This window comes from Diceros bicornis, chromosome 1, assembly GCF_020826845.1.
Source record: "Diceros bicornis minor isolate mBicDic1 chromosome 1, mDicBic1.mat.cur, whole genome shotgun sequence".
In the NCBI taxonomy this organism is placed as follows: domain Eukaryota; kingdom Metazoa; phylum Chordata; class Mammalia; order Perissodactyla; family Rhinocerotidae; genus Diceros; species Diceros bicornis.
Window position 1 is genome coordinate 9,875,773 of NC_080740.1, and position 16,836 is coordinate 9,892,608.

Consider the following 16,836-nt stretch of genomic DNA (forward strand, 5'->3'; position numbering starts at 1 on the left):
TACCTGCTTTGATTCCCTTGTTAGGTCTTTACAAGTTGCTGTCTTCTCGAAATTTGTTTTGAAATACAAAGTGAATAAAAGTAGCATTGAATGACCTTCCTGCAACTGCATATTCAGTTATACTAAAATGAGATATGACAAATACTTATTAGATAATTTTTTAATTATTCATTTATATAAACACCAAAGGTGATTTGAACATCTCACGCCAGGCACAGGGAGTGAAAAAGATAAGACTAAGCTTATTCCATGAGTAAGCTCAAAAATTATTAGAGAAAACATCCCATTACAAAAATCTAAGATAAGGGACATTAAGGAGGTACACAGAGGATGTTACAGGAGCCTAACAAAGAATGCACCTAACTCTGTGCAGTAGTTTCTACAGAAATATTTTCCTCAATAATATATGATTATGTGTAAAAAATCTTCATGAGGTATGAATGAAAACAATCTTCTCCTATTATTTTATTTACATAATATCACATGTTTATATATCATTTTTAAAAAGTATCCCATCACTAGAAACCTATAACATAATCCTTTCTAGATGTTACACTCTCTTAAGCAAGAATACAAAAAATCAGCCGCATGTCATCAACAATTATGACTCAAGCCTATCACTTTACCTAAACATTTGAACGATTTGAAACATTTCCAGTTTCCCAACTAACAATCTACTGCCTTCTGCAAATATTTATTGAACATCTATTATTTGACAGACCCTGGGGAAAACAAATCTAATTCTCTGCTCTCAAAGAGCTCATTGTAATAATGTGATTTCATTACCAACACACTAAAGCAATAATATATTTTGGCTCTATCTTTGCTTTAGGACAATTAAGGAATCTTCCATTCATACCAGAGAACTAAAATTATAACTACTGTATATGTTTTTCATGAAAAGTTTAGTAGTATATATTCATACTTCTCCTAAATATTTTGGAAATGAATGAAAATCAGAAATAAACTGTTAAATAAAACAACTCTGTTAAGCTGTAGCAGAAAAATAATATCTAGTAAACATTAATTAACTCCACATAAAAGCACTGCTTGTGACTGTAGAGTAAAATAAAAACACACTAATGGGGAGAAAAGAAAAGCTAATCCATTAAACTTTAAAAGTTAGTAGATATTAATCACTTGAAATGATGGTTTACTTTTTAATTATAATATAATATATAATAATAATTTGGCAGCTCAGATGAACCTCATTTTCACTCAGAATAAAAATAACACAGTGAAGCCAGATACCTCCCAGCCATGTGCAAAATAATTTTTCTACAGTAAAATCTCTATATTTTCTTATAAGGTAAATTCCTAGTTATTAAATTTTCCTTCAATATTTCTGATCTTATTCTCTACTTCCCTCTAGAAAATCAACACGTAGACATAGCAGAGAAGAAATCCAGACAGATTTGTCCAGAGATCATCCCTGGATTTTCTGCCATCAGTTCTCAAGGATGAACCACACCAATGCTTAGAAACACATTGGAAGCTACTGTGCACATTCGTTTTCTAATATTAACTACCTCAACTGTGTTTAAAATATTGTTATTTTAAAATAAAAAAACAAACATAGAAAACCACACAAAATAAATTTATGGCATTATGAAATTTTATAAAGCAAACACATGGTGATTACAAAGTTATTACAAAGTAACTACTGCCACGGTCAGGAAAAATAGAACTTTGCCAAGCATCTCAGAAGCCCCTTCCATGAGCCCCAACCCAATCATAACCTCTTCCCATCTCCCATAAGTACTCATTATCTAACTTGTATAGTCATCATTTCCTTGTGTTCTTCACAGCTTTGTCATCCAAAAGTGCATCCCTAGACACTACATTATTATTTTATACTTAGCATTGCATACAGATGCTAAATATTTAAGTTAATATATTTTAAAATATAAATGCAGGAAGATGAAAGTTCTACTCATCTTAAGTGTTTTCTCTTTTTCTCACAGTAAGTATGAACAGGGTGATTTTTCGAGGAAAAGGAAATTAACACTGCATCTATAACATTTGGCAAATAAAATAAGAGACAAAAATCCATATTCTAAAGAGGCAATGGTCAGAAAACAAGCCAAAAAAATTTTAAAAACCAAAAGCCAAAAATGTTTGTGGAATAGTAATTACCAAAAAAAGTTTATTAAAAATTACACAATGGCTCAAAATTACATGTATTCAGTTTATAGATCTCTCTTTTAATATGTGCACATACAACCCAAATGTCTTTCATGAGAAATGCTAAATGCCCATGCATGTAACATGGTGGCATGAAAACATACGACCACCTTAAATTTAAATTTTATTTTACTTAGTTTTTTATTTTCTAATTTCAGAGAAGAGATTGGAACTCACTGAAAGGTGAAATTTAATCTGCTTTAAAGTAACTTTCCTGAATATACAACTAATATTAACTATAGACATCTGGAAAATACAGAAATATATAGAGACAAAAATAAAAATCATATAACGCCAATATTAAAAGATAATCACTTTTGGGGGCAGCCCTGTGGCACAGTAGTTAAGTTCAGCATGCTCCATTTCAGCAGCCCGGGTTCGTGGGTTTGGATCCTAGGTGTGGACCTACACCACTCGTCAGCCATGTTGTGGCAACGACCCACATACAAAATAGAGGAAGACTGGCACAGATGTTAGCTCAGGGAAAATCTTCCTCAGCAAAAAAAAAAAAAAAAGATAATCACTTTTAACATCTTAGCCTATTTTTTAATTAAAAGAACTATTCATTATTCACCTCATTATGCCTCCGCTATTTCTTCAAAAAAGTAGTTTATCTTTCATTATCCATTCAATCTTACAGATAAGCAGAGAGTATAAAATAACAAGACTACTTTTTAAATATATCAGAATTTATACATGCAAGTATTTTTTTACTCTAAAGATGTAGCTAATGAAGAAAATACTTCTCAGGATGCTCCCTTGAGAATGTCCTTGAAATTCAATAGGTATACATATTAATTACTATTATAGAAATGGTTCCCAATGTACTCTAATACAGAAATATAACATTCTAGAATTTTACCAAAATCTTATTGTTTGTTCCTGTCTCCCATTTTCTTCCCTGAGTCTTTCAAACTTCTATATCTCCACATTAAATATGAATTATGTTTATCATTTTCAGAAATTGCCTACCATTAAGAATTCAGGAAATACTACTTATGAAAATTACCATAAAAGTGTGCTACAAAAAACATATGTATTTCTAAAAATCCAATTGTAATATAAAATTATGTAAGCCAAACTCTATCTTTTCACCAACTTCCATTTAAAAAAAAATTTGAAGATGTATTACCACTGAAAATAAATTGACTTAAAGGTATAATAAAAATGCCATCTAAGAATAAATTAAATCTCTTAAAACTAATATTTAAGATTATGAAAACGTGCTAATTTCAAAATTAATTATAAAATCCAAATACTAAATTTTTCCTAAATTATATTTTCTTAGGATCAAATTACATGGTAAGGGGTTATTCCTCCTTTAAAATCTACTCTAATTTCACTCCTATCTCTGGTCAATGCTCATTTTCAAAAACCTTGAAATATTTAATCGGGTTTCTAAAGCTAATAGTTGTGAATACTCTGAAATATTCCAAGTACCTTAAGAATGCAAAATGATGACGACGACGATAATGATGATGATGGCTATGACAACAATGACGATGATTTATCCAATGCTTCTAAGAAAGAGCTGCTAAATTAATACAGTATTCCCTATAAGATCTCCACAATAAACAGTAGGGTACATATTTCTATGGAATTTTGAAAAATTACTTATATAATTAATTTCTTAAGGTAGAGCCACAAATATCCTATGCCCTTTAAAGTAGAACACTAGCACTATCTAATGCCATCTAGCTGTCAAAATTAGTGGGTATTTTAAAAACTTTTCCCACGCCTGGCAGGCCAAATCTAGCCATGTCTTTCTTGATGTAAGAGACAGATAAGACGGGGCATGCCACTCTAGCAGATTCCTTATGCTCTTCATGGCTGTCTCTCTGCTTTACTTTCTGCCATCACCCAAGGGTGAAAAAGGAAAATAAGACTGTTCAAATAAATACTACGTCCTGGGTCCTGCCTTATCTGCCTTTTCTCTACTTTTTCTTTATTCGTAGTAGCATCCCTTTCACTCACCTTGTCCCCAAAAGCTATTGTTTAGTACATAGCAAGCTTTATGAGTACAATCAATATCAGAGGAGGAAATCAAGAGCAGTCTCACTTTAATCAGTTTAGTACACATTTAAAGTATTACACAGTCCCTGCAGACGCCCAAGATGTTGACTTCTCTTAAGTCTGCATACTCTTCCGTGTCCTATTTTGGGGTTATAATTCTTCTGGATATTTCCACTCTTCAGTCTAAGGCTGAAGTATTTCCTTTGGAAGAACAAGGTCTTTTTCCCTTTTGAGCCCTGGTTCTGGTTTTTAAGGCTCTTTACACAGAATGATGCCTCCCTTCTACCAACTAAACAAGTATCCCTCTGGTTAACTTTCAGGTATTTCCTATCAGATATTTCCTCAGGCTTCAGCCCCAATTCCATTTCTTCCAAATCAAGGAAACTCAGTCTGTCCTCCTTTTATGGTCAGTTCTGCAAACACAGCGTTTTCCTAGCCCCTTCACAATACCGTCTCCTCATTCTTAAATGCAATTTTTCCCTAATGAAAATCTTCCTTGTTTCCTTCTTTCTTTTTTTTTTTTTACAGTTCTATTTCCTGATACCATCAACTCTCTAAAAGCACATTTGCAGTTCTAAAAATAAAATACTCAATATACACCACCTAGGCAAGACAGTTCACTGCTCTTAAGAATTTTTTTTAAAATTCACATTTTCATTTTTGCACAGCATCTTTTGCTCTCTTATCTTGCATTTCCCTTAATTCACAATAAATTCTACTTGTGGAACTGAATTCAGTGAAGGGGATATTTAGCCTTATGATACATAAGTAAAAGTTGCAAAAAGAGAAGAATATAATGTTTCGATACATTTTTAAAATCTTACATGCTTATCATTTACAGAATTCTTATAATGACTCTTTTTGTGAAATAAATAATTACTACTTAGTTTTTATAAATCTGAAATTTCACAAATCAGGCATGCTTAAAGATACGAAATACCTTTAATAGCTTGGAGTTAGGACTACTCTCTTATCTTAAGCTTCTTCAACAGACTCAAACACCCATTTGTATTTCACTTTTAAAGTTATGAGCCTATTTTTCAAGAAAAAAAGAACAATTTCTTAAGTACCAAAGGAAAAGAATAGATGGTCCAATGCATTTTTCAAGAGCAAGGGTTAACAAGAAAACTGACAATACATCTTAGTAAAATTACATGTTAACTTACATAATCATGGAAGGCTTTTGCTTCACTTGAATGTTCACATGTTTCCCGTCTTTCTGGAGCTGCACAGTAGAGATCCCAAAATACACTAAAAAAGTAATTATGGTAACATTAAGAAAATCATATAATGCCAAATGAGAGGTCATAATTCCAAAAATAGAGGACACACATTATTCTTTATACAAAATGTGTTTTCTTCTTCAGGAAAAACATTTTTTGAAAGATTTAAATTTAGGAAAGGCTCTTCATACAATAAGGTATAAATAACCTAGCCATCGTTCATAAATGCTAATAAGACTCTTTTCTAAGGATAAAATAATTCTTTTAAAAATTTAAAAGTGTCATTCTTAATTGTCTGTTTACATGACTTAAACACATGATTGAAATAATTATAGTTTCATAACTTTCATATGAAAAATAAAAACAGTAAAGAAAAGAAATCCTAATTTAATCATTAAAGAATAAAGTGGAGTTCATTAATTTTTTTAAGATAATTTTGCTGTCCAATTGCCAGGCCAACACCCTGACCATTAAATCACACTGGTCAAACAAATACATTTTCTTAAAGTATCCTGTTGCAATTTCCCTTGCAATTACCAAAATAGGTTAGTAATTTTCAAAATTAAAAAATCCATGCTCTCTATTTTTTCCTCCTACTCAAGAACAATGGGAAAAAGCGAGAAGGAACTAGTTGGGAAAAAATAATTATACTGCTTCCAAAACATATGGCTCTGCTCACCCTTCCATCTATAAAATTAACAATCAGCATGAGCTCAAAAATCAGGAAAGCAAATGTATAAAGTATTGGTGATAAACAAAGGCAATTATGCTGATCAACAGAAATATTTTTTTATTACACATTTCTCACTCTACAGAAGTGGACAGTAGACTAAGCTAAGTGGTTAAGAGCACAGGTTTCAGAACACGACATATCCGAGACAGAAGCCAGCCCTGTTAATTACTAGCTCAAGTTGCTTAAACAGATCGGAAACACAATTTCCTCCCTATAAAATGGAGTTGCTGAAAAAATTAAATTATATAAGCACAGTGTTTGACATACAGTAAGTATATTATTAATAATACCATCAACACTATAATTAGGTTTCGTAAAAGCTTAAAATGCACACATATTGTTAAGGCAAGTCATTGTGCTGAGGGCACAGTTTATAACGGTAAATAAAACTCAGTAAATTGAACGTGGTCTCTTTGTTTTGACCCTTGAAGTCTCATTTAGTGTGGATCCTTCTCTCTCTTTGGCTAGGAGAAAACATTCTACAGGCCTTATAACACAATTAATTCAGTAAAATAAGATTACCTTCAAAGGTGAAAAATATGAAAGATAGAGTCTTGGCATTTATTTCCTTTTAAATTTCTACAATAAGCAAGAAATACAAAGAAAACAGTAAAGACAAAAATAATTTAAGAAGTTTCAATTCTTTTAGGAGAGTGAAAACAGTTAAAAGTTGCACTTGGCCTCCCTATGTCCCTTTTGGGATAAAAAGTATAAGAATTATAGACATTCAAGGATCCAGCTAAAAGTTTTCTACCCTGATCAGGTGTATTATGAATTACAGTATATTGCAATCATTCTTATTTTCATGTTCTTAAGGAACTTCAAAGCTCTTAAAACTAAAATTTTATAATGGTAGTCTTTAAACTTATTTAGTTTAATCATGGAATATTATATGCAATATTATGACAAATAACTTAATATCTCTTCCTTTTCCCTGATTTCTAACAAATACCATAAGATCTCTGTTGAAAATTATTCCAATGTTACTTTTAAAAGACTGTCTTACAAAATGGACTGGGAGAAAAATAATAATTTATTATTGGAGTATGCCCTAAAAGTTATTAAATAAATATTGTAAATGATTATTTACACATATATAATTAAATTAAATATTTATCTCAGAATAGTACGATTGTTTTACTTCTAAGTTTCCCTTTATGGATTTAATGGGAGGTCAAAAGTTTACAAGATCAAGATTAGGGATAATAAAACAAGTTACTTAAGTAGGATAACTTTACATATGGTATTTCTAACAATCCTACATTACCTATACATGATCTCCTTGAATAAAGGTAAAGAAATATATCCTCTTAAAGACATTTAGCCAAGGGAGAAATACACAGTTCAATAATAATAGAGACATCAACACTCCAGTCTCAATAATGGATCGAACAACCAGACAGAAGGTAAGCAAGGAAACAGAGGGCTTACACAGCACAATAAACCAACTAGATCTAACAGACATATACAGAACACTCTACCCAACAAGAAGCATACACATTCTTCTCAAATGCACATGGGATATTTTCCAGGATAGACTATATGTTAGGGCATAAATTAAGTCTCAAGAGATTTTAAAAGATGGATATCATACAAAGTATCTTCTCCAACCACAATGGGATGAAGTTAGAAATCAATAACAGAAGGAAAATGAAAATTCACAAATTTGTGGAAATTAAACAAAACACTCCCAATGAATCAAAGAAGAAATCATAAGGGAAATTAGAAAATACTTAGAGATGAAACAAAAACACAACATGCCCAGACTTATGGAATGCAGCAAAAGCAGTGCTAGGGGGAAATTTAAAGCTATAAACACTTAATGTTGAAAAACAAGGAAAATCTTAAATCAAAAACCTAACTTTAAAAAGTAAGGAACTAGAAAAGAAGAACAAATTAAACCCCAAAGCAGCAGAAGGAAATAATAAAACTCAGAGCATAGATAAATGAAACAGAGAATAGAAAAATAGAGAAAATGAATGAAACCAAAAGTTGGTTCTTTAAAAAGATCAACAAACTTGACAAGCCTTTTAGCTAGATGGACTAAGAAAAAAAAGAGAGAAGACTCAAATTACTAAAGAATCCACCAAAAAACTGTTAGAACAGACGAATTCAGTAAAGTTTCAAGATAGAAAATCAATATACAAAAATCTGTTGTGTTTCTATACACTAACAACAAACTACCAGACAGAGAAATTAAGAAACAATCCCACTTACAATTGCATCAAAAAAAGAATAAAATACCTAGGAATAAATTTAACCATGGAGGTGAAAGATCTATACACTGAAAACTATAAGACATTGATAAAAGAAAATGAAGACGACACAAACAAATGGAAAGATTTTCCATGCCATGAATTAGAAGAATATCATTAAAATGTCCATACTACCCAAAGCAATCTACAGATTCAATGCAATTCCTGTCAAAATTCCAATGGCATGTTTCACAGGAAAAACAACCCTAAAACTTGTATAGAAATCACAAAAGACCCCGAATAGCCAAAGCAATCTTGAGAAAGAACAACAAAGCTGGAGGCATCACATTTCCTGATTTCAAACTATATTACAAAGCTACAGTAATCAATAGACACAAATTGCCTCTTTCTACAAACTGAGATGCTGGTTGCTAAGGAGGTTTTTTTCAATCCCTCTGATCCCTACATCTATTAAGCTTGAAACCAAATATTATCCTTGAAATGTGGTGGATTCATCGCCATGAATAATGCTTTAGATTTACATGGTCTCTTTATTCCTAAGCAGAAATAAGTGAAAAATCTGTATTTCACAAATGAAGATAGAGACCAAACACAGAGAAGCAAAACTTGCAAAGTATTAAAATCACTGTTCTTGTCTCATTTATTATTATTAAAATTTTCCCCACATAAATCAAAGGAGAACACAGTATTCCTACGTTGAGGATTCTCATCCAAACACTGTTTTTCCTTCTATCCTGAGGATGTGAGTTAAAATGACTTAGCTCATTGTCAGTATCTCTAGGGAAAATAGAAAGCAAAATGGTTGTCAGAGAGTCTATGAGGTGAATGAACATGCCAGATGTGTCCCAGAAGACAGGATGCTAACATAATTATATAACCCCTATGCCACCAGCCAGATCTAGGACTCTCTGAAAATAAAAATTAAAAGAAGAAGAAGAAGAAGAAAAAAAAAAAACCCCGGGGAAAACAGTTTTTGTGGAACAAGACATGTTATTATAAGTTCAACTCTTAATAACTAAGAAAGTTATTTTTCTTTGGCCCAAAAATATATTATTAATGAATGTTACTCATAATCCATATTGAAGAAAACTCTCTATTCGTAAGACTGAGGAGAGTTTTAAATGAAATGTACATGTACCTGCTCACCCCCTTAAAACTTCCACATACATGTACCTATATTATTCCTTAGCATTACTTAATACTTTTTAAAATGCGAGCATTAAATTTTGTCCCACTATCATAAAATTCTCACAACTCTCAGGTTAGTAATAAATTCATATTTTAAAGTATCATCAAAACAGCTTACATTTAATAAGTATGCATTAAATTCAAGCATCATATACTAAGTATCATATATTCAGCATTTAATCCTCCTATTATTATTCCCATTTTATAGATGAGGGAACCGAGGCTTAGAGAGGTTAAATAATTTGCCTAAGGGTCACACAGTTAGTTAGCGGCAGAGCTGGGCTTGAACTCTTGAACTTTTTAATTCTTACATTATTTTGCCTCTAATGTGAGTATGATATTAAGAGTTACAAGAACTCAAGACTTTGCTGATTATGGGCAGGTTTATAAAACTCTGTCAGACTGAGCAGCATCAGCTATTATAAGAGTGTGATAGATGCCTGTCCTAGATAAGACAGCAAGCCCTTTGTTATCCTATCTTTGACCCTGTACTTCAACTCATTTCCTGCGTATCCTATGGCAACCACTTCCCTCACCCTACACATAGCTGCCAGCGATCCATGGGTGCCTCAATATAGACGGGACTCAGACGAGACAACTTTTCTGAGTCTCACTTATATCTACTGTCTGGAATTAGCCACTCACGTTGCTCAAAAGGGAACTGTAATTAATGTTTTATTAATAGTGGGCCACTGAATTCTGCTCTGTGTTTAAAAAATAATGTTACTGAAATGAGCACTGGTGACAAGTCAAGAAAATTCAATTCTAATTCTAAATTTGACCTCGAGCAAATAGTTTTCTTCCTTAGATTCTTTACATTAAAAGAGAGAAAATATTATGTATTTTACAGGCTTTTGCACAGATACCAAGAGATCTGCAAAAGTACTTTTAAAAGAAGTATAAAGTTACCAAAAAATATTCTAGAAAAGACTCACATAGCCAGTATGGCCAGAAAAAAATTTTTTTTATTAACTGAGTAAAATTTGCCTCAATTTTCTTTCTAATCTTTTCCATTTAGTGAAAGATTTCATCAGTTTTTAACAACATCTTCTCCCCACCAAACTTTCCTCTGCATCCCACATCCCTTTCCTGCTCTCCTGGACACATTTTGCTTTTTCTCCATAGCCTGACCACCTCTGTTCTTTGCTTTCTCTCTTGCTAATACTCTATTCCCTTCTCACCATGACTATCCTCTTCCTTCTATCCTACTGGTTGCCTACATTGTCTTATATTGCTGTTTAGTTTAAGTTAATTCAAATAAATAATTAGCTATGCAATGCCTATTACAGGCAAGACATACACAATATAAGAACCAGTCTGCCAATTATAAATATAATACCATTCTGGTAAGCCAGTTGACTAATTCCCATGCATTGTTTTCACATCGGTATTGGGTTATTCTTAGCTATACCTGACATCATCCATTAGATTCTAAAATCATTAGAGTGCTAGAGTACTGCAAGATTTGACTTCCCACTGCTAAGTGAAAGAAATGGAATTCTCATGATAATCTTAGCCATTAGTTTCTTATCTCTGCAATGTTATATATATTTAAATATAATTTCAGGATACAAATATATGGGCTCAAAGTTATTTCAAAAGGCGTTTTATTTACAAAATTAAATAAAAATGACAGTTTCTGCCATTAAAACTTTAAATAGGAAGTTTTTAAAAGTGCATATTTTTAAATTACACAAATTGAAAAGGACATTAATTTCAGAGGAAAGAAGTTTCTTGGCATTTGTATTTCTGGAATTCATGGAAGAGTTGGGAGCTTTTATTAAAGCATACAAACAGGAAATAAGTTTTCAAAGGGGACTGGATCAAGGCAAAGGTAATGAACGTGGGAGGCATAGGGAAGACGACAGCACTGGGCCTGGTGCAAACTGGAGAAGAAAAAAAGAAGCGATAAGGGAAATCATATCAGAAACAAGAAAAAACAGCTCCAGAAAGTAAAATCACATACTTTCCTCTCTCCCACACTAAAGGCAGCAACTCCCCTCCTCCTCTCCATGGCCTTTGCCTCTCATCTCTCCTGTACTTTATTGTCCATTTTTGTGCATGTGTATTTCTCTTCCATACATCTTCAACTTCTCCCACTCTTTTCACCTCCATCTATATACATGTTCAAATCTATTCGATTTTAAAAACAAAAACGTTAGGTCCTGTTTTGTTATTAATCCCGAAACTACTACACATGCCTCCACACACTTCAACTATTCTCAGGAACCCGGAGCTAGAAAAATGAATTACAGTAGCCTTCTAAATTTCACTTTCGCCACTCCACTGAAACCCTTCTCCCCAAGACCACCAGAGTTCACCTTACTTCCCAATTCAAGAAAATCTGTGAGTCTTTTTACTGACACTTGCTGCAGAATTTAATCTCTCCTTTGAATCCTTTCCTGGTTCCCATACATTCTTCTTTCCTGATTACCCTCCTTCCTCTCCAATTATTTTCCTTTGAGGATCCTCTTCACCTACCCCTGCTTAAATGCTGACTTTCCCCAGGTCCTGCTCTTACTTGTTACACTAGGCAATTGCATCTATGAATACTCTTCACCTACAGTACGGTCTATGCTGATAATTCGCAAACAATTATGGACCTGTCTCAGAGCTACAGACCCAGATCTCTGACCTTGATAGGGCATCTCTGTCTGAATGTCACACAAGCATCTCAAAATTTAACCTGTCCAAACTAAATTATGGCCTTTTCTCCCCAGCCTGTTGTCTCTCTATATTCCCTCACTCAGTGGCATCATTGTTCATCCCCTTGTCCAAATCTAAAACCTAGGAATCTCCTTTTTCACGTCCAAACTATTCCACTCATTGTTCACTACCTGGGATCCATCGCCTCATCACCTTTTGACTGGACACTTACTATCGCCTTATAAATTAGACTCATCTCTGTTCTCAACCCTCTTCAATCCATCTCTATGTTGACGCCAAGTGAGTGCCCAAAAGCACAAATCTAATCATGTCATGTACTTTGTTTAAAATCTCTGAACTTTAGTCCAAAATCCTTGATGTACTCCAGGACTTCGTAATCTGGCTCCAGCTCTTGTCTCTAGCTTATATTCTATCACTTCACAGTACTGCATCTACAACTCAACTGGTCCAAGCTATCTGTCATTCCTTAAATGCATGATCATCCCTTTCAAGACTTCATACTAACTATTTCTCGCCAACAATACCCTTCCCTCACTCAGTTTTCAGCTCAGCCCAGATTCACTTACTCTCTGCAGCCTTTCCTAACTCTCCCAAGGTGACATGCATATTCCTTCTGTACTGCCATTATAACCAGTATATACCTTGGTTATAATACCATTAGTTGTTTATCTCTCCTACTACTTGTTTCCTCGAGGGCAGCACAGTTTTGCACTTTGTAAATATTTGGCAAAGAGGGTCAAACGACAGGAAAACTCCATTTAAAAATATCCTATAAAAAAGAAGTGAACAGAAGTCATAAAATTGCAACTGGTCCATCCAACAGGGACCTTTAGTTTGACCAAATGAGCAAGCGGTAAGTTCTTGAAGAATACTCGTTAAGAAGAGTAATAATCCTAAGTATGTGGACCTCAACAGCAGCAACAGCTTTCCTGGTCCAAAAAAAAAAAAAAAAAAAAGGCAACCCATTATTACAGTTCTGAATCCCTAATCTAGTGCACAGATTATGAAGCCCAGCTCTAAAGAGTTATGGATAAAAAGATCAGGCATCTCAGTATTATCAAGATGTCACTTCTTCCAACCTTGATCTATAGCTTCAATGCAATCCCAATCAAAATCCCAGCAAATTATTTTGTGGATATCAACAAATTGATTCTAAAGTTTATATGGAGAGGAAAGAAGACCCAGAACAGCCAAGACAATATTAAAGAAGAACAAAGTTGGAGAACTGATACCACCCAACTTTAAGACAATTTATAAATCTACAGTAATCACAACAGTGTGGTATTGGTGAAAGAACAGACAATACATCAATGGAACAGACTAGAGAGTCTAGAAATAGACCCATATAAATACAGTCAACTGATCTCTGACAAAAGAACAAAGGCAACACAATGGAGCAAAGAGTCTTTTCAACAAATGGCGCTGGGAAAACTGGACATCCACGTGAAAAAAAATGAATCTAGACACAGACCTTACACCTTTCACAAAAATTAACTCAACATGGACCACAGACCTAAAAGTAAAACACAAAACTATAAAACTCTTAGAAGATAACTTAGGAGAAAACCTAGATGACCTTGGGTGTGCAATGACCAGATACAACATTAACGGCAGAATCCATGAAAGAAACAATTGACAAGCCAAACTCTGTTAAAATTAAAAACTTCTGCTCTGCAAAGGACAATGTCAAGAAAATGAGAAGACAGGTCACAGACAGGGAGAAAATATTTGCAAAAGACACATCTGATAAAGGACTGTTATCCAGACTATACAAAGAACTCTTAGACCTCAACAATAAGAAAATGAACAACCCAATTAAAAAGTGGGCAAAAGACCATAACAGAATCTCACCAAAAAAAGACATACATATGACAAATAACCATATGAAAAGATGCTCCAAATCATATAACACCAGGGAAATGCAAATTAAAACACAAGATACCGCTACACACCTATTAGAATGGCCAAAATCTGGAACACTGATAACATCAAATGCTGGTGAGGATGTGGAGCAACAGAAACTCTCATTCATTGCTAGTAGGAATGCAAAACGGTACAGCCACTTTGGAATACAGTTTGGCAGTTTCTTACATACTCATACTGAACATACTCTTACCATACGATCCAGCAATTGTACTCCTTGACATTTACCCAAAGAAACTAAAAGTTTCTGACCACATAAAAACCTACACTTGGATATTTATAACAGCTTTATTCATAATTGCCAAAACTTGTAGGTAACCAAGATGTCCTTCAGCAGGTGAATGGATAAATAAATCATGTTACATCCAGACAACAGAATATTATTCAGTACTAAAAGAAATGAGCTATCAAGACATGAAAAGGCACAGAGGAACTTTAAATGCATATAACTAAGTAAAAAAAGCCAACTTGAAAAGGCTACATACTGTATGATTCCAACTAAATGACATTCTGGAAAAGGCAAAACTATGGAGACAATAAAAGGATCAGTGGTTGCCAAGGGTGGGGGCTATGTGAGAAGAGATGAAGAGGCAAAGCACAGAAGATTTTTAGGGCAGTGAAAATACACTGCATAATACTATAACGATGGATACATGTCATTATACATTTGTCCAAACCCATAGAATGTGCAACACCAAGAGTGAGCAGTAATGTAAATTATGGACTTTGGATGATTATGATATGTCAATGTAGGTTCATCAATTATAACAAATGTACCACTCTGGTGGGGGGTGTTGATAATAGAGGAGGATATGCATACGTGGGGGCAGGAGGTATATGGGAAATCTCTACCTTCACCTCAATTTTGTTGTGAACCTACTAAAAACTGCTCTAAAAAACATAAAGTCTTAATTTTAAAAAAAAATCAAAGAGACTTAAAAGGACTTCTGAAATGGTATTAAAAAAGGTTGGGCTTCTGCTGGATTTAAGGCCACTGTAATGGCTAGCTACACACAATGATCAGGGAAGATTGGGGATCTGAGCAGTTTTCTGGAAAAAGGGATCCACAGCTTTTCATCAGTTCTCACAGGACCCCATGACCTCAAAATCATTAAGAATCACTGATTTATATAGATGAAGTAGGCACCTTAAAGGTTATCTTGGTAGTTTTAGGGAAGAAAATTAAAAATACTGTAGCTTTTGCATGTGCTAGATTTAAGTTGAATAAATATAGTCTAAAAATATTTGTGTGCCCATTATCCATAATTTCTTTGCTATCTCCAACTAAGTACATATTAAATTACTTAAAATACCAAAACCACAGAGGAAGAGCTCCCCTGAATCTCAGGGCCATAGAAAAGGAAGAGCATCGGCAGATTTAAGAGCTGTACCCTCTGACAGCTAAGACCAAAAAGCTAAAGTTCCATAGAAGCAAAAAGCCAAAGCATTCAGTGAGTTATTATCAACCATCTCCACAGGAGAACAGGTTAAATTCATGAGGAAGGGAGTAAAAATGGGAAATAAGTACAAGAAATAGAATTAATTCTATTGAAAAACTCTTAAAAGCCTCACTTTGTCAGCCCACTAATGCAATAGGGACAGACTTCTAAAATGCTTTCTTATGCCACTTTGTAGACATAATTGGAAACATACAAAATATAATGGTGTCAACAGGTAAGGAGACTCAATTACATTCAGCAAACAGTTAAGTATTTGCAGTTTAGATCTAGATATCATAAATACATACTACGTAAAATGAAAAATTGACTCTTATAATATTATACATTACAAGAGATCAGTATTAAACCCCAGGAAAACAGCACAACGATAGTGCTTAACTGCAACGAGCCGTTGTTCCAAATACAGGAACAGCTCTGAACCAAAGGGCCACACCTGTTCCCGCCACACATATGCGAGACAAACAAGGGAAACCCACAACCACAACTGACCAAGTGCAGTTCCAGTCACCACGGATCTTCCAGGAAGGCATGTTTCCAGGAGAGAGATTAAAAAGATGATGGCATTAAATAACGTACCAAGGAAAGCACGTGCATGGCACTAGAAGAGAGCTTCTCTTTTTTCTTTTAAAAAAGAAGCTGAGAGAGGAGTGTACAAAGCACTGAACAAGAAATGCTTCTAATTGAAGAAATACCAAAAAAAAAAAAAAAAAAAAAGGGGGCCCAGCTTGTCCATGCAAATACCTGGACAATCAACTGCTGCTGCAGAAAGGCTTATAAGTTCTCGTATCAGCTGGGCCGTCAATACTGCCTGACAATCTTTTTGTGTGTTCCTAGTCAGTTTTATCTCTGAGTCTATACAGAATTATTTCAAACTTCTTTTGGACTATTCTTCACTCTCCTAAATATTTACCACCACCACCACCTTCAGTAACCTCAGGTTTAGATGAGGTCATCAGGGTGGGGCCCTCATGATGAAGTTAGTGCCCTTATAAAAAAAAGACACCAGAGAGCTCGACAGCTTGCTCATGTGCTCTCTCTCTCTCTCTCTCTGCCATGTGAGGACATAGTAAGAAGGCAGCCATTTACAAGCCAGGAACAGAGTTCTCACCAGAATCAGACCATGCTGGCAGCTTAATCTTGGACTCCTAGCCTCCAGAACTGTGAGAAAATAAATTTCTGTTGCTTAAGCATCCAGTCTATGGTATTATATCCTGGCAGCTCAAGCTGAC

General features: G+C 34.1%; 1 protein-coding gene across 3 annotated transcripts in view; it reads right to left on the minus strand.

The window, feature by feature from the left end:
* SSBP2 (single stranded DNA binding protein 2) overlaps positions 1-16,836 on the minus strand; it is a 297,333-nt gene that overhangs the window by 187,078 nt on the left and 93,419 nt on the right. For all 3 annotated transcript variants that reach the window (XM_058524470.1, XM_058524560.1, XM_058524385.1), the window contains exon 4: positions 5,364-5,448. In XM_058524470.1, the coding sequence (XP_058380453.1) occupies positions 5,364-5,448 (85 nt within the window). The remainder of the gene's footprint in view (positions 1-5,363; positions 5,449-16,836) is intronic.